General features: G+C 37.1%; 1 protein-coding gene across 1 annotated transcript in view; it reads left to right on the top strand.

Annotated features, from left to right (window-relative positions):
* The window catches only part of plcl1 (phospholipase C like 1), a 122,135-nt gene that overhangs the window by 76,777 nt on the left and 26,089 nt on the right, over window positions 1-19,269 (top strand). The window contains exons 5-7 of the mRNA XM_055015182.1: window positions 2,291-2,682; window positions 6,792-7,917; window positions 9,372-9,548. Of these exons, the coding sequence (XP_054871157.1) occupies window positions 2,291-2,682; window positions 6,792-7,917; window positions 9,372-9,548 (1,695 nt within the window). The remainder of the gene's footprint in view (window positions 1-2,290; window positions 2,683-6,791; window positions 7,918-9,371; window positions 9,549-19,269) is intronic.

The raw sequence follows: 19,269 nt of genomic DNA, 5'->3' as shown, positions 1-19,269 counted from the left end.
TCATTGACTACATAAGCAACTGTGGAAAGCATTCTGGTAGCACTGCAATTCATTTCAAGAGACAGGATGTTATGTTGTCCCGCTCCTCCTTTATATAAAGTTGAAGTCTCAGCTGCTTTCTGCAAATCAAAGGCATCCAGCTGCCAGTCAATACCTCTTAAAACTCTAGAAAAACTTTGAAACTGACCACTGTGTATGTAAGATAAATGTGCATTCGCCAAGACCTGTAAAGTGTGTCCCGGCATCATGGGGGCTGAGATGGTCCAAATCTCATTCTACCTGCCAACACAATCCTATTCACTGTCTATGTGCGTCTTGTGATGCATTTTAAGAGATGGGATGTTACATTGTCCGGCCCTTCTTTCTATAAAGTTGGAGTCTTGGCTGCTTTCTGCAAATCAAGGGTGTGTAGACACCACTGGACACCTCTGGAAACTCTGGAAAACCTTTGAAACTAAGCCTTGTAGATGTAAAATGAAGACAATTTAGGCAGTTTTCAAAAACACATTGTGTTGAACGGAGTCATCATGTTGGTCTGGTTTGAAATCTATGAGCCTATGAGTGAAGCATTCATCCAAGGAAGGAGCACTTTATCTTTGAAGTAGAGTTCACTTTGACCCTGGATAATGGAGCAGATTTGAGTTAACACTTTGCAGATTTGTCGCAATAAAGTTTGGTTCTTTTCCATCTTTGTCAGTAACGAGGGGAAATTTATCCACATGTCAGACTTACTTTGCTTTTATATTATAAAAACCTGCTTTAATCTTCTTTTCAGCTTAATTTGTTGACTCCATCCCTCTGGTTGTGGCAAATCCTGGGACTCAGAGTTTATGTTTTGAGCAGCAAAGTTAAAACCGCCTTCTTTCATGAGATTTGATGTGGATCTCGTGGGACCCCAATGTTGTCTTTAACACAACATGATTAAAATTACACAAAATTAACTTACCAGCCACTCAAAAATTAACTTCTGTTGCATCCACAACTTCTTTAAAGGTCAGCAAACACGTAACAACTCATGAACTTTCAGAAGACTTCCACTCACAAGCTCATGAATACCAGAAGAGTGAGCGGTCGTACAAAGTTTTCGCATGACCCCATTTGAAGCAATCGGTGTGCTTCATCCAAACATGAATGCTGCACAGAATTATGTGATGGTGGAGGTAAAAATGAGTTTTGCTGGTTGTATTTGAGAATCTGCAGAGAATTATCACCTGAATCTGCAGCTGCGTTCAGCTCTGTGAAGATTTACTGTGAGAATTATTTGGTAACAATGATGTAATGCACTTTTTTGGGACCTTTAAGGTCTCCAGACATTCTTTTCTTTAAGGAAAACATCAAAAACCCCAATATACTCCAGACAATCAAAAGACTATTTCGGATAGCAGGGCTGCAACCAATAAATATTTATTTTGTCAGTTGCTCTGTCGATTATTTTCTCAATTAATTGATGTAGTTGTTTGGTTCATAAGATGTCAGAAAAATCTGAAAAATATCAACCAGTGTTTCCACAACCCAAAGATATTCAGTTTACTATAAAAGAGGTGGAACACTATAAGAAAATATTCACATTAAATAGCTGCAATTAGACAATTTCGACTTTTTTCTTGAAAAGTTGGTTCATAGATGATCAAAATAGCGATTTATTTAATACATGACAATGTATCCATTAATTATTGCAGCTCCCTAGGTTTTCGACTCATAAAGCTTCTCTCTTGCATCAACAAACCTCAGATATTGTTGTGTAAAGAGCAAGGAAAAACAGCGACATGTGCTGCAGGAATCGTGGCTGAATAATGTCTGAACTGCAGACGACATTAAGTCTCCGTTTACTTCACTCTCAGCAGCAGTGGTCTGTTTTCAATTGGTCTTTTTGGAGCAGCGGAACATTAAATCCCTCATGACAAGGGATTTGTTGCTTTCCTGCTTTTGTCAGACAAAAACAGGTTGATTACTTCTCCCACTTTCTGCCTCCTGCTTCACCCCTTTACCGACAGACTGGCTAACTGTGCAGACACAGAGGAAGAAATGTGTCAGACAGGCGTGAGGACGACCTGCGAGGACATATTTGAACCCAGGTGATATCAGGAGAGAAGCTGGGGCAGCAAAGAAAGAGATAAAAGAAAGAAACTCACTTATTTAACTCAACGTGGGCCTCTTTAAAATCCTTATTGGAATAAGATAACTAAATCAGATTTGCTAGCTTCTTTGCATTAATAAGTTTGACCTAATTAAGCTTTTGCTCAATTAACTGTCCACATTTGTCTCTCCTCTGATTCATGTCTTTCCTAAGGTGCGTCTTCGTTTCAAAGAGATCCAGCGTAGCAAAGAGAAGCTCACCTCCCACGTGACTCGTGAGGAGTTCCAGGAGGCCTACTGCGAGCTGTGCACCCGGCCCGACGTCTACTTCCTACTGGTGCAGCTGTCCAAGGACCGCGAGTGTCTGGACCCTCAGGACCTTCGCCTCTTCTTGGAGACTGAGCAGGGTTTGTCCCTGGCGACCACCGAGGGCTGCTGGGAGCTGTTGAAGCGCTACGAGCCATCGGTACAGGGCAAGGAGCGAGGCCTGTTGGGTCTGGATGGCTTCGCCCGCTACCTGCAGTCACCGGAGTGCCAGCTGCTCGACCCGGAGCACCAGGGGATTTGTCAGGACATGAACATGCCGCTGTCCCACTATTACATCAGGTGAGCTGGATGTAAAAATAAAAATACAATTTGTACTGTACACAACCAGCTTCTGTCACATTTTTATTCACTGTAATATAAAGTCCTGCATCACTATGAGAGCAACACAAACATGCCTATAAGGAGAGAGAACTCAGGAATGTATTTTGTGCAGTATGACGCAGTTATAATGTTTGAAAAAAAATTACACTACTGTTCAAAAGTTTGATGTCACCCAGGCAATTTCATGTTTTCCATGAAAACTCCCACTTTTATTCATGTGCTAACATAATTGCACAAAGGTTTCCTAATCATCAATTAGCCTTTCAATACCATTAGCTAACACAATGTAGCATTAGAACACAGGAGTGATGGTTGCTGGAAATGTTCCTCTGTACCCCTATGGAGATATTCCATTAAAAATCAGCTGTTTCCAACTAGAATAATCATTTACAACATTATAAATTTCTAGACTGTATTTCTGATTAATTTGATGTTATCTTCATCAAAAAAAAACATTTCCTCCAAAAATAAGGACATTTCTAAGTGACCCCAAACTTTTGAATGGTAGTGTGTATATACATATATGCAAAAACTGAAAAACCTGGAAGCAACATATCTAACATTCGAACAACAGATGTTACCAATGCTGGGAACATTTTGGCCCTATATGCCCTAGATAATTATTTGCTTCCATTTTGTTATTTGTTTCCATACTTATCTCCCCTGTGCTCCATGTTAATGCAGCCTGCAGTTCAGCTGGAAAATACCAGATTTCTTATCACATGAATGTTGGTTCCAGCTGAGTTACTAATAGCATCTTGGTTGTGACAAGAAGAGCAGAATTTATTTATTTATTTATTTATTTTACAGAATCTGTTTAGAATTTTTGAATGACAGTCACTACTCTGCACATAAACTCTCGACAGATGTTTGACCATGCAAAATGTATCTTCCAATGACTTGCTCTGCATTATTTTATCGATTAAGTACTCTACCAGTCAAAAGCTTGGACACACCTTCTCATTCAATGGTTTTTATTTAGATATTTTGTACATTGTATATTAATACTAAAGGCATCAAAACTATAAAAGAATACATATGGAATTATGTTGTAAACAAAAAAGTTTGAATCTTCAGTATTAATCTACAATGTAGAAAATAATACAAATAAATAAAAAGCATTGAATGAGAAGGTGTGTCCAAACTTTTGACTGGTAGTGTATGTTTTATTTTTCCCTCAGTTACTCTACAAATAGAGCGATTTGACTGAATGTCACAATTTTAAACTTATATTTGGTTCATTTTCCCAATAGAACCACACATCACGCATGATTCAAAGTAAACACATTCTGCAGTTCAGCTGAAAAGTCACAGAATTTTTGTTAACTTGGCTTTCAGTTGCTGTTGAGTCACTATGGGCTTTACGTTGTGATGAGAAGTGCAGAATTTTGTGTTTTTTACTAAATCTGTTTGTTTCAAATGGTTTAGTTTTTGGAAAATCTCGGAATAAAACATGTAGAATAAAATGATATATCATTAGATTCTGTTAATTTTCCTGATAACACATGACATGATTAGTTAAAGGACCGTCTGAATGTTGAAAGTCTGATGAACAGTGCTGTTTTTACAGTTTCTGGCTCTGATAAATGGTGCAATTCAAGTGATCTTTTTTTAAAAAACCTGCCTTTCAAACCTGCTGGGAGGTTTTCATGTTCAGAGGATTAAAATAAAAATGCCTTCTGTATTGTCCACATGTGGGGTTGGCTACACTTGAAAGCCTCGGAGGCACTGCTGTAGAAGAATTGCTCAGTGTTTGTGGTCAGAGTTTATATTTATCATGCGGGCAATTTGAGATCATCACTGCTGATTATGAATGTTGCCCACAAACTACTTCACAACAGCGCAAATCAAACAAACAGGAATCAAAACCTGGAAAAAAAGCCTCCTCTGCAATCAGCAACTGCTCATCAGCCAGGACTTCTTTAACCAAACAAAAGAAGGCCTCGAAGTATTCATAGTCACGCCAAATTTAGATTTAGACTGAATTTTATTTGACCAAACTTCATAGTGCAGACACAGAAAGACTGTTGGCAAATATAAGAACTGTTTGAATCAGCAAACAGCAAAGAAAGGATCTGACACTAATTCTAAATCTAAACATAAGGCAAATATTTACAGTAATTTATTTTGTTGTGGGACCCCAAAAGTGTTTTAGTGTTTCACTTTAAACAGGATTTTGGCCAACCTTTCATTAGATACCCCTAAAAAGAAGGTGAAACTCCGCTGACATTCATAACTGACAAACATACGGCAAGTTACTCTCACAGAAGCTTTTCCATATCACTGTAAAGCAACAGTTAATTAAAAGGTTTACAGTTTTTCAATTTAATTCAATTCAATTTTATTTATATAGCGCCAATTACAGTCAAATCGTCTCGAGACGCTTTACAGAACCCTTAACCCTCACTCCTTAATTTTCAGATTTTTTTCTTTCATAAAACAACTGTAAAATGTAATTTTTGGCTTAACAAAATACAGTAAAAATAGTGTAATTTTAGGGTCCAACATAAAATCAGGAAATGTAATTTGGAAAAATACAAATTTTTAGCATTATTTGCTGTTTTGAACTGTTATCTGCAATATGACAAAACAGATAAAATGTGTGAAATAACACTAAATCAAGTTTTATTTTTTTACAGTGCTGTATAATAATAATACTAATAATAATAACAATAATAATAATTTTATATACACACACACACACACACACACACACACACATATATATATATATATATATATATTAATTAGGTTTAATTAGGTAATTAGGTAATTTTTAACCTGCGTCTGTACATTTGCTAAAATGGAAAGTGCCAATATGTTCTTTTATTTTTTACATTTATACAGACACTGTAAAAAATGTTATTTAAGTTTTAAAGTGTATTTATCTAGCAATTTACAATTTATTATTTTTTTTACAGGTTTTTCCTGTTTTGTTAAATAATAGATAATAGCTAATAAAATCTAACAAAATGTGTTAATTTTCATTAACCCTAAACAACAGGCCAAAACGTCCACATCAAAGAGCTGTATTTTTTATAAATGGTAGATCATTCTATTACAATGTTTGACAATAAAAATACACTATTTTTTGTACTGTATTTATGTCAGCAAAAAAATCATTATTTTGCAGATATTTGCTGTTATTTTCTTTTTTCATTTTTTGTCAAGCATTTTTGTCTGGCACCCTTCCTGCCATTTTTTTTTGTGTAGTTTGTTTGTAGTTTATTAGTTTTTTATGTTTTTTTTTAGGTGTATACAGAAGGTAGACATAGCTCCCTGGTCTAAAAAGAGAAGAAAGCCAAAAGGCACTCATTGAAATACTATGAAATTCAAAATTTTGAAACTAGAGTGTTATTGGAGGACATAAGGCTTTTTTACTTTTGTGACATTTTTCAAAATTTTTAATTTTCATGTTGAAATTCAAGGTCAATGAAGTTACCATATGTGGTTCCTTGCCTTTTAGTGGTCAAAAAAAAAAGAAGTTGTGCATATCATCACTTAGCACAACTACTCAACCGTAAAATGTGTGTGTTTCGTCAACTAACCATGGTTAGTTTTGATGTTTTGACCGCAAATATGGAAGAAGACCGAGCCACACATCTGTCTTTTTCCAACTTTGGACAAAAAAGAAAGTTTGATACATTCCAGGCCTCTGCTGATTGGTCAAACGCCACAATGTAGTGTACTGTAACCTAGAGTGATCTTCGCTGATTGGCTGGGTGAAAACCACTCGTCAGTGACCTTAGTGAGAGATGGGAGCAACACCATATTTAATGTGTGCAGAAGCTACCAAATATGATCACTTGCCCGATGAAGTGGTAAGGCTGCTTAAACTTGTATTCTGTCTAAAAGCCAGCAGGGGGTGACTCCTCTGGTTACAAAAATAAATCAGATTGCATAGAAGTCTCAGTGAAAATGATTCTTCTTGTCACTCGATCTGTTACCTCACCAAATATTTTCCTAAGGAGTTAATGTTTTTATTTAAGGGATTTTTATTTTCCTGTGTGACATTTTGATGTTTCCAGCTGTCATTAAATGTCATTAAATGCTGATTTTCTCCACAGCACCTCATACCGCTCCTACCTGTTGGATGACCAGGTCCATGGCCGGGCCGACCTTGGAGGGCTCATCAAAGCGCTGCAGTCCGGCTGCCGCTGCTTGGAGCTGGGGGTCACTGACGGACCAGAGGGGGAGCCTCTGCTGGGGGTGGACTATGGGCCTGATATCCCCCGACACCATCACCACCACCACCATCATCACCACCACCACACCCCGGTCACCATCCGCTCTGCTCTGGAGGTGGTGAATAAATACGCCTTCCTGACCTCCCAGTACCCCCTGCTGGTCTACCTGTGTCAGCGCTGCTCTCCGGGTCAGCAGCGCACCATGGCTCAGCACCTGAAGAAGGTTTTTGGGTCACGACTCTACACCCCCGAGGCCCTGCCAGTAAGCCTGGGAGGCCGAGCCACCACTTTACCCTCACCGGAGCAGCTGAAGGGACGCATCCTGATCGTGGGGAAGAAGCTGCCTCCAGAGCAGGAGGGCTCTGACGGGGAGGTGTCCGAGGAGGACGAGGAAATCGGAGGAGGCGGCCCCCTGGCAGGGAGGAGGATGACCATCCCCGGGGAGGAGGAGCTGGGTGTGGTGCTGGTGGTGCCGCCACCCTCTCAGCCCAGGAAGCTCCGTCTGCACAAAGAGCTGTCCGACCTGGTGGCCATCGCCCGGATTGGGAGCCGCAGCTTCTACGCCCAGAGAGCCAGTCAGAGACAGGCGCAACAGCAGTCGCCCACCAGCAGCCCGTCCTCCCCCGAGACGCCAACGCCGCCGGAGCCGCCCTACTGGACGCTGTGCTCGCTGGGCGAAGGCGAGGCCGGACGGCTGACCAGCGAGAGCCCAGAGGACCTGGTCATGTTCACCAAGCGGACCCTGACCAGAGTGCGACCCAGCTCGGTACGTCTGGACTCCAGCAACCCAAACCCTCAGGGCTACTGGAAGGGAGGCGTCCAGCTGGTGGCCTTGAACCAGCAGACCCCCGGCGCCATGCTGGACCTCCACCGAGGTCGCTTCTCTCAGAACGGAGGGTGCGGTTACGTTCTTCGACCTGCCGTCATGAGGGACGAGGTGTCGTATTTCAGCGCCCACACTCAGGGCTGCGTACCGGGAGTCCCAGCTCAAACTCTACGCATCAAGGTCCGGTTCTGGTTTTCAACATTCAACATTTCTGTCTTAAAACTTGTACACCCATTGTCATCTTTCACCTTGCTCTTTGCACACTTAAATCATTTAAATATTCCCTTTTATTTCGTTTATTGTAAAATGATTCCATCTCAAATCCTTAGTGGCCTTCTGCTTGATCACCTCTGATTTTCTTGAAATTTTTTAATCAGAAAATATGTGTTTAATATTATATCTGTGAAATTTTAAACTGAAATTTCAAATACTTTCTAGGATATTTTTTCAAAATAAACTGCTCATTAACCACTTTCAGCGTTTTTTTTTTTTTTTAACACATTGAATTTAAGGTTATGTTCGAATGACTATAGCTCAGGAGCTAATAAAGCTAAAAGTCGGTTATTTCTCATCATGTAATTGATTCAGAATCTTTAACACTGCCCAAGTAGATCAAGGAGTCTCTTGATATGGGTGAATTGAAATCTGAAAAAAATTAAGCAGCCATGGAAAGTCACATTTTTTACAAATTAACAACAAAATTGTTGATATAGAAGTCAATTAGTGATATTTTCTGAGAAATAGTAGTAAAAAAAAATCAGCTTTTGAGTTATTGTTAAAGCAGCATCAAACTTTAATATGCAAAAAAATCTGTTGAAAGTGGGTTGCATTTTTTCCCCGACATATCTCTGAAAATACTTGTTACATCAGAGTGAAGTTTCACAGAATTTTTAAAAATAAATATCCATAATTTATACTAACATTTTCAGCCAATCAGAGATGGTCGAGCAGAAATAATTTTAAAGATTTGATGATTTGAGATGGATTTGAGGTGGAATGATCCAAAAACTTCAGTTTAATTGGCAGTCTTACTTTCTGACTTACTTTTCTATTCTATTTTTATTTTTGCTCATTTATTGTATGTGCACTAATGCATCACACTGTTATATTTTTGCTACCTATAAGGTTCTGCATTTATTCTCATCTTCCTCTAGTTTTTTTCTGAGTAATATCTGGCACAAGAATTTCTTTTCCAAGAAGCATTTAAAACATATTTTATCTGAAATTGTCAAATATGAGGAGAAATACTACACGGAGAAAGAGAAAATCTGTGGTTCGTTACAGGGAGAATATGAGGACAATATAAACTAAATGAACAAAACTATGTAGCTCCATTTTTTAATGTCTGAAATGTAGTTGTAGTTAAAATGAAACTTTAACAGTCAAATCTGTCAAATTCAGTTTCACTCTTTCTCTCTCAAAAAGAGACTAATGTATGGAAGAAAAGTGATTAATTTGGCTGAAATTTAAAATACATTTTGCACAGAATGATAGGAAAAGTCTTTTTCTAACATTCTGAACACAACAAGAGAAAATATATGAAGTTATCCTTTGTTAAGTTTAATTCTTCAAAATAAAACCCCCACATTTGTGAAAAATCGTGGAAAACTGAAGCTTTTTTTGTGTTTGTTCAGGTGATTAGCGCCCACAACCTGCCGAAGCCTCAGGGTTCGGGGGCTAAAGGAGAAGTCATCGATCCGTACGTGGTTCTGGAGCTGCACGGTGTCCCGGCTGACTGCGCCGAGCAGAGAACTCGAACCGCCGCTCAGAACCAGGACGACCCGCTTTTTGACGAAACCTTTGAGTTTCAAGTAAGACGTTGCTGCTTCTGTAAATCTGACACGAGTTTCAGCTGCAGGTCTGACTATTTACTGCAGTTTTTGGAAAATAAAGGTGTTGCCACCTCATTTTGACAATTAATATTTAAATTATTACAACTTTATTTAGATAGCAACTTTCGAAAACGAGTTTTTGAAAGGCAGAACAAGCAAAGGAAAGAAAAATTAATTTACAGAGATTTAAAAGAGACTTTCACCTCAGCTGTCAGGCGTGTACAGTTTGGGATTAACATAGCACAGATAGAATCAGGGGACTTAAAGATAATCAATAACATTTTAGGATCGATTCTAAATGGTAACCAGAGTGTCAAGTTTCTGTTTCTGTAAATCTGACATAAGTTTCAGCTGCCAATCTGACTTTCTGGTGCAGTTTTTAGAAAATAAAAGTGCTGCCACCTGATATTAGCAATTAATATTAAAATAATGCTAACTTTATTTAGATGGAAATCTTAAAACTATTTTTTTCTAGAGACTTTACAGAAACAAGAAGGGAAAAAAATTAACAGAGGTTTAAAAGAAGCTTTGACCTCCCCTGCTAGACAGTCTGTGATTAACGTAGCAGAGATAAAATCAGGTGATTTAAAGGTAATCAATAACATTTTAGGATTTTAATAGGTAACCAAAATTTCTGTTTCTGTAAATCTGACGTGAGATTCAGCTGCCAGTCTGACAGTTAACTGCAGTTTTTTTGGAAATGAAAATTAAGCTTCAAAGTTTTAAGAATTTATTTTAAAATATTGATAATTTTGTTTAGATAGCACCTCCCAAAACTAGTTTTGGCTTTACAAAAACAAGCAAAAGAAGGCAAACCTCTGCTGTCAGGCTTGTACACTCAGGGATTAGCATAAAATAAGTTATAATCAGAGGAATGGAAGGTAATCAAGAACATTTTTAGACTGAGTCTGAAAGTTTACCAGTGTTGAATAGTAAAATTAACCGTATATGGATTCTGTTATTAGAGTCAGTGTTAAAAGTAACCTAACCACAGATTTCTTTACTTCTTTACAAATAAAAGAAGCAAATTTGTGACATATTGTGAACATCCAAGAAACAGGACTGAAGACAAATTTATTTAGTTTTTTTTTTGTGAATTTTCTGTCAAAAATAACAGTTGTATATTCCTGCTCTGGCTTTTCATCAGTTTCAACCAGAAAATCCCTAAAATCAGTAGCTGCTGATCAATTTTCTTCAAATCGTCTAATTGTTGCATCTCCAATATGAACCCTGAGCTTATAAAACCTCGTATGTTCCATCAGAAACCTTCTCAGTGCATGAGAGTAAACATTTTTTCTGACGTTTTGAATTACCTGTCAGCTGTTCTGATAAACTATTACCGGTAATCAATTTGAGTCACTTTTTAATTAAAAAACAATGTAAATCCTCTGATAGCAGCTTCTTAGATGGGAATATATTGTGTTTTTTTTTTTACTCCTCTATAACAGTAAACCGATTTTTTTTAACTTTATGATCGAATATATGTCTAATATATCACTCAAATATCCTTATAACGCCAAAAAAATCATGTTTTGTGAGAAGAGCTGCAACAATTAATCATTTAGTTGTCAGCTATTAAATTAATTGCCTTCTAAATCCTCTGATTGCAGCTTCTTCCATGTGAATATTTTCAGTTCCTTTCCTCCTCTATGACAGTAAACTGAGTATCTTTGGAGACATTTGTCATCTTGGATTTTGGCAAACACAGATCGACATTTTTCACCATTTTGTTGCATCTATAGACCAAATAGCTAATAAAATTATTGAAAAAATAATTGAAATCTTAATTAATGATAAAATGAATTTGCAGCCCTCTTTGTAACACAGTGAATTCCTGCTGATCGAGTGTGTGAAACGAATTCAGCTGGTTATTTTGGTGTATGTTTTCATGAGCGCACTGAGGCCCATATAGCGAATGCTGCAGCCTGTTTAAGCCATTTATATAACTGCATAATCCTGTTTACAGGCTGCAAATCATCTTTTCATTCTTGAGAGAGTATTGTTTTTTGTTATTTTTTTTCTGGAGACCCCAAAGCTCCCCCAAAAAAGTAGATTATTGGAATTTTCCACTGATCTAAAACAACAAACTTTGCTTTTATTCCATCAAAAAGCATTTTTATAAGTGTGCTAGATCAGATGTTTACAGGAAAGTGAAAGAGGAAAATGTCAGCAACATAAAAGAGGCTTATGTGATTTTGAGGGGAGGTTTGTGCCTGCTCTTCTTGCACCTGCAGGAAAATAAAGCCCAGACTGCTTAATTGAATTGGGGTCAAGACCATCCAGATTTAAATTAGATGCTCCATGAATACACTTATGCATGCAGTGAATCTGAGATGACTGGCTGATTGGACTTTCTGTAATGAAAAGCTGTGTCGCTGTGCAGCTCCACAAAGACCTCAGTAATGCTTGGAATCTACACTCTGTAATTGCTCTGACTGGTTGGCAGGTGACGGACATGAAGATAGATTTGAATGGATGATTTGCTCTGTCGACACATTTCCATGTGTGGAGCCGAGTGACAGATGCAACCGCTGTGGAGTTTCACTGCAGCTGAGCGAATTCAATTTCAGCCACTTCTGCTGCTCTGTGAGAAAAAAAAAATCTAACAAAACATATTTTAAAAAACATATGTTAAAAGAAACTGTAAAAAACTGTGAAAGTATCAACGCATACGTGTAAAATAATATTTTTAGTGGATTTAAATACATTAAAACAGTAATTTTGAGGTCTCAAACCGTAAAAGAACTAATTTGTAATTTATGAAAATAGAGATTGCATGTAGACACTATTTACAGTTTTGGTTTTGGCTTTTACAGTACACTCAACATATAAATGAATACTATTTGTCTATGATTTTACTAGATGTTAAATTACAATTTACCAATATGGAACATAGTTAAAATAAAGGTTGACAAAATTATTTGCCATTTTCCAGTTATTAATATACATAACCTTTCATTTAAATAATGTCAAATATCAGTAAAACAATGAATTAAAAAAACAACTAATTTAATCCACTAAAACAGTGTACTTTTATAGGTAAACATAGTGAAAGAACAAATTACAGTCTCTGAAAAAATGTGTGAACTTTCTGAACAGTTTGGGCCTTTTTTTCTTTTTAACAGTCAACATATAAATTAAATTAACTTTTTGTGATTTTACCATATATTATCTGTAATGTAACGAACGGATAAAGTGTGTAAAATAATTATAAAAAAATAAAAAGATTTGCTATTTTTCCATCCCTAATTTATATAGTTTATCTTTCAAATAATGGCAAATATCTGTTACAAAAAAAAGTAGAATATAGTGGCATTTTATAGTCAAAGGTTTTAAAAGAACAAATTATCATTTGTAAAAATACAAATTTGGCCTTTATTTTTACTGTCAGTGTGTATAAGAATATATATTTTTTTACATTATTTTAGTAGCTATTATCTACAATTTAACAAAACTGAGAAAAACTGTAAATTATTTAAAAATTACAGTTAAAAACTAAAAAAATTAATAATATAAATATAAATAAAATTCAAATTTTTGTGTTTAAAAAACAGTTTCTGAAAACTTCTTTCTGTTTTTCTCTGGGAGATGGACAAAGCTTTGCTTGTGTCTTGGTCTTTTTCAAGATGTTTTATTGGTTGGTCGAACAACTGGTTTTGCTTACCGCTTCTTCTTCTTTTATTTCAGCCATGTAGCCTGTAAAGCTCATACACAGATTAGTTTATTCACTCCCAAACAGTTAATAGAAACTAATTTTATTTTATTACATTTTTTGGTGAAATTTCAAAAATTTTCTTCAAATTCACTTGACTGTTATGTGGAAACACAACTTGTTAGAATAATACCAAACTTCTGTATCATTGTGTCTGACTTCAGGCATCATAACAGTGAGGCAACACTGCCACCATCAGGTCAGACTGCAGATTACAACATTGTCCTTCAGAATCTTAATCCAGCCGACTGAAAACACTCAATTTTATTATGTTCTAGCTGCTAAACAGGAGTGGACTTTGTAGGTTTTCAGACCATTTACATGCCCCAAAAAGCAGCTTTATAGCATAATTAAGAGGAAAGAAAAGCAGAATATGGGTGTTTTAAAATGACTCACCCATTTTTTATGTCATTAAGCAAACAACCAAATTACATTAAATGTTATAATTCTGTTAGTTTGACAGTTTCTGCTCAGACTGAAGTTAATTCTGGTGACTGACAGGTAAGTCCTGCTGCTCTCCCTGACTCCTAATGACTCTATTTTTCTTCTCGGCTGCTCAGAAAGACACATTTGTCAAGGCCACTGCTCGACCTCATCTGTCACAAATATTGACAGGCATCCTGTATGACAGAGAAAATATAGTGTGATCACGACTGCTTTTATTGCACTGGAGAGACCCGAACACGAGATATCTTTTTACACCTTGAGTGTTGATGAAAACACAATCACAGTCCGACTTGTTTAATAATACCTTAGTTACCAGCCGATCCTAGATGACACAGATTTTCTCAATGTAACAGCTTCTAGGTTTGTTTTGTTACCAGTTAAACTACTTTAATTTAGTTTCTCATGAATTGTGAACATTGCAGGCCAATTAAAAATGCTTTCTTATTGCAGCTGTTAACAAAATGTGCCACCAAACTCCCTGAATTTACCCAAAATTTACCCAGAATTCCAAAAGTGAATCAACTTAAGCTGCAGAATAAGGCTGAGATGCCACAAAACACTAAAGTCTCTCAAGCAAACCTTAATTTTATGCCTTTTAATAATTTAACATAAATTAATTCATAAATTAATTAATGAATTTATGAATCGCATACCTTACAAAACATCACATTTAAAATGCACAAAGAAAAACAGCATTTACAAATAAAACGTGTTTTTGTTTCTTTCTCTTGTCCATTTGTACATAATTTCATGGTTTACTTTTTAAACTGTGTTATAAAGTGGTGTTGTTTTTTTTTTTTTTTAAAAAAAAACTAACTTCAAGATAGCATACATTTTCATCAGGCTTCACAATTTAATTCATTAAGTCATTTCTAGCGAACTATATTGCTCATTTACGTGATAAGTCACGGAGACATTTTCCTCTAATAACCACAGTAACACCTACAGAGACACAGCTTATTGATAATTGTCATTTTCAGCATCTTGCTGAGACATGAATGCTTACATGTGGATTGTGGGTGGGTGGGAGCATTTGGATGAGCGGCTGGGAGAACAATTAAAGGACTATAAAAATAAAAACACACGATTAAATCTGGTCGCCACCCTCGTTGAAGTAGTCTTCTTGTGCTGCTCCTAGTGCTCCTGCAATGTTTGTACGCTGCCATGTCAAGCAGCATCTGTGATGGACACTGAATTTCCAAAACCTGGTTGAACTGTGACCCTTTAACTTGAATCTATGAGGGACAAATTAACGTAAATGCTAAAGAAAACGGCAAGTTTCCTCCTGTAGCTCTTTTTTAAATCTTAAAGCCTCCAACCCTTTCAAGGTGAAAACTGCTGTTTCTTCTTTGTTTGGTAGCTGCAGACCCACCCCTGGTCACCTGTGCTGATCGTGAGATTTAATCAAAATGACCATTCTGCACGTCTCATTTAAAAAATTGCCAAAAATACAGACTTTGTTCTAACCAGATTCGGTAAAAAACTAAAAATTTTGCGCTTTTCAGCTGAACTGTAGACAGTGTTTACAAAGAGCAGGAATGATGGAGATATGGTACAAATTAGAGAGATCAGGAAGAAAAATAAAACATCTTTGATCAATAAAATAAATGCAGCATGGCTCAAAAATGGAACACAGAGGAGCAAACTGTTGGAACATACACTCAGCATGGTGAAACAACTTTATAGAGTTGATGTGAAGAGTTTGTAGAGGTTGTCAAAACTGTTAAAACAATGACCCTTCAACTTGGATTTCTGGGGAACAAATTCATGTCATATAACCACATGAATATTAAAGGAAGCAGCAAGCTTACTCTTGTGGCTCCTGACCTGAACTTCTTTCTCCGGTCTTAAAGGCTGCAGCTCTTCTAATGTGAAAACTGGTGTTTCTTCTCTTTTTAGTAGCTACAGACCCACTCTGGTTTGGGCTCCAAGGTAAAGTCATAAATGGTTTTAATGGTGTGATGTTGCATGAATGTGACTATGATGCACTCCACAACCAGTCCTGGAACTTATTGATCACACCACACATCCTGAAGAGGTGCTAAAATGACTTAAATCCATGTGACTTCAGACAGGTGTCATATATATTTCCTAACACACAGTCCTGATAGTCGATCACAGCAGCCTGAAACAAACTGATTTAAACTGATATACATCATAACCTTATCTGTAACCACGATAAGACTTTCATCTGTTACCTTCTTGCACATTGTACGACTGTTACTGTTGATAAGATGCAGCACTAGTGCTTAAACTTGTGCTGCATCCAATTTTTGTTCAGTTTCTCTGCGTAATCATCATAAAATTTAATTATATGGTTTTAAGCAAGCTGATGCTGTCAGTATCAACAAAAGAGGTTAAACTATTGACAGTGTTGAGAATAATCCTTGTTTTAACCTAAGATGTTTTAATAATCTCAGATGTTTTGATCACTAATCTGACTGTTGGTCTGCTGCAGTTTGAGTAGTTTTGGATTTTCCACTTTGGTGCAGTCAAAATATCTGCTATAAAGTGCAGTGAGCTAATTGTAATGTAACCAGAGGAGTGATTTTTCTTTCTTCTTCTATTCTCAGTAGTATTTTACACATCAACATTGGCTTTTCTCTTGTTCTGTATCATCTGGGACTTTATTGGATTTGTCAGCGGACAAACCTGACCAGAGGTTGTGCACTTACAATGTAGAGGATTAATAAAGAGGCCCAGTGCTGGTGAGGAGCAGATCTCTGGCTCTACTCGTCTCATTAGCTGTAACCCAAGGCCGAGCTGGGAACTGGAGGGCAGCGTGCCACGAAACACACACTTATAAAAAGAAACACTAGCTGGCATTCAAACACAGCGGCTCACATTCGGACTCGCAGCCACAGTCGGGGTCTTGCCGTTTGGTTAAATGTGCGTATTGGCCTTTTGAAGTGTGCTCTTATACGTCTTAATCGTTTGTCCTCCGACCTCGAACACACATCCTGAACATTAAGAGAGCAGAGATGGCAACCGCTGCCTTGGCTTAACAACCCAGAATCACAACACATGCTTTTAAAAGTGTTTACAAATGTATTAAAAAATATAAAAGTCAAAACTTTCATTTTTAAAAGTCTTCAGACTCTAAGCTCTGTTCGACTACATCCTGTTTGCTGTAACCTGGTAGGTCTGAATGTTTTTCTCCTAACAATAGCAGAAAGTTATACAATTTATCAGAGGCAGAAACTGTAAAAAGCTATTTCTTTTCTGAACTTCCTCAAATGTTACTGTCTCAAATGAACTTCAATTGGGGAAATTAATCAAATTTAGCTTAAAATTGTGATATTCCATCAATGCTAAGGCATCTAAAAACTCTGGTCTTAAATAAGTTGTTACCAAACATGTAGTAAGTGTGTTTTGTCAAAGTGGTGCTTGTGACAAGATTTCAAGCTCACTTATATCATAGTTCTTGCAAATATGCACTTTGAGATTTGTAAAGTCCTCCTTAAGACTTGTTGCTTGCAGTTGTTAATCGTAATCAAAAATTCTGCGACTTTGCCTATAAAAATCAAAAACTAATTTACCAGTCTCTTTGTGCAGTGCTACTCTGTTCCCAGTGCTCCTGCAACATATGTAACACTCCCTGCAAGTCCTTATTATGTAAATATGTAATTTTTTGTACAAGAAATAAGTTGACAGTTTGACTTTCAGAATCTGTAGTTTCACCCAGGCTTATTAAATAATCATCTGTAGCCACTGGAGCTTTAGAGTGTGTAAACACTACATACAGTATTGATGGAAGAGTTGAGGTGTAGACTTAAAAAATTAAGCCTGAAAATTATGAGATTTAATCTAAATTGTTTCATTTTAGAGCAGTTTGCGCTAACTAGATTCGGCAAAAAACTAAAAAAAAAATTGTGCTCTTCACCATAACTGAGAAGCCTTGATTGACTCAACTGTGACCAACAGTCACATGATGAAAATTCTTAGATTTTTCAGATGAAGTGCAGGCAGTGCTTACAAAGAGAACAAATGTGACAGATATAGAGTAAATAAGAGAGATCGTGAGGAAAAATGAATAATCTTTAATCAATAAAATAAATGCAGCATGGCACAGAAATGGTAAACAGAGGAGCAAGTTGCTGGTGAGACGTCGTTCAAGAGTTGATATGAAGAGTCTGTAGAGGTTGTGAAAATGCATGAAGTTGAATATCTCCAGCATGTCCTGTGGAAACACCTGAGAACACTTGGAAGAGTGTTGTATGTATAAACTAAATAATTCAACTTTCATTTTTTATGATTTATGAAGACATTTCTGAATTCTCTCTATTTTCTAGCCATTGTTATGCTATTTCCTTTAGAGGTGCAGGACTTTATATTGCAATGAAAAATGAGCCCATAGTGAGGAAAGATGCAACAGGAGCAAAAAAAAATGTCCAAGAACGGGTTCAGGTTAAACCATAATAGTAAAATGTGCACAAAGTCAGCTGGTCTGAATACTTTCTGATGTGACTGTAATTCACAAACGGCTCTGTTGTTCTAGTTTATTTACAGTAAAACACTCGTTATACATGAAACTATTTCCCCACATAAAGGTTTGAGATAGAAATAAGCCTGCAGGCTGCATTTACACAACACATCTGAAGTATATGACTGATCTGTTGAGGTGCATTGTGGGTAATGTTGTCACAAGGCTTTGACAAGGAAGAAGAGTGCCTTTATGGTCGGCAGCATCAATTAAAATCCTTTTGTTTTTAAAGCTTTTGTTAAATCAGAGCTCTCTTTTCAAATGCCAGAAGGCTCCACTTAAATAACAAAACATTTTTTTAACTTTCTCTGGTGTCAGTGTGGGCCAGAAATATGAAATCAGTGTTTCTGTGTCTAGACATGCGCTCCTTATCCTAACGGGGACGGCCTCATGTAGATGTTTGTTTTCTTCAACATTGTATTATGTAAATCCACTCACGAAAAAGAGCTTCTATTTATTTTAAGAGATTCTCTTATTTGCATTTTGCATAAAACATTAAGGCCTGAAAACAAACTTTAATGCAGTGGAAGGCGATAATAAAGAAGCCATGATGTTTCCTTTAGCGAGCGCTCGGAGCTGTGAGCACATTATCATCTGTCAGGCCAGACTGCAGATGTGGGGATGAAGAAAGAACAGAGATAATGTCCTGAGCTTCGGCGTCTGTCTTAGCAGGAGAGCATTTTGGTTTCAAACTGATTGAATTAGGTGTCACCACTTGCTGCTGAAAAATGGTTGAAAGAGAGTCGAGACCAGAGTGATTGTAGTCATCATCTCTTACAGACACTCAGTCTGTTGGATGACTGTACGCCTGGTCGGCTTGTCCGTGCATGAAGCCTCGGCTTTTCTTCCCACTGCTAAGTCCTTGCTGGCAGCTTGTGGGAGAACGGGAACAATAAAACCCAGACTCGACGCCAAAAGGCGTTATTCTCTCCCACAGAAATGCTGCTTCTTACCTGTCCAGGCGTTTCTTCTGTCCACGTCACCATGAAATATATTTACAGAACAGCTTGTTTGGCCCTCAAACAAAAAAAGAAAATAAGTGGCTGCCTCTCAGTCTG

This window comes from Amphiprion ocellaris, chromosome 11, assembly GCF_022539595.1.
Source record: "Amphiprion ocellaris isolate individual 3 ecotype Okinawa chromosome 11, ASM2253959v1, whole genome shotgun sequence".
NCBI lineage: Eukaryota > Metazoa > Chordata > Actinopteri > Pomacentridae > Amphiprion > Amphiprion ocellaris.
The sequence above is the reverse complement of the archived record's forward strand: the minus strand, read 5'-3'. Positions and strand labels throughout refer to the sequence as shown.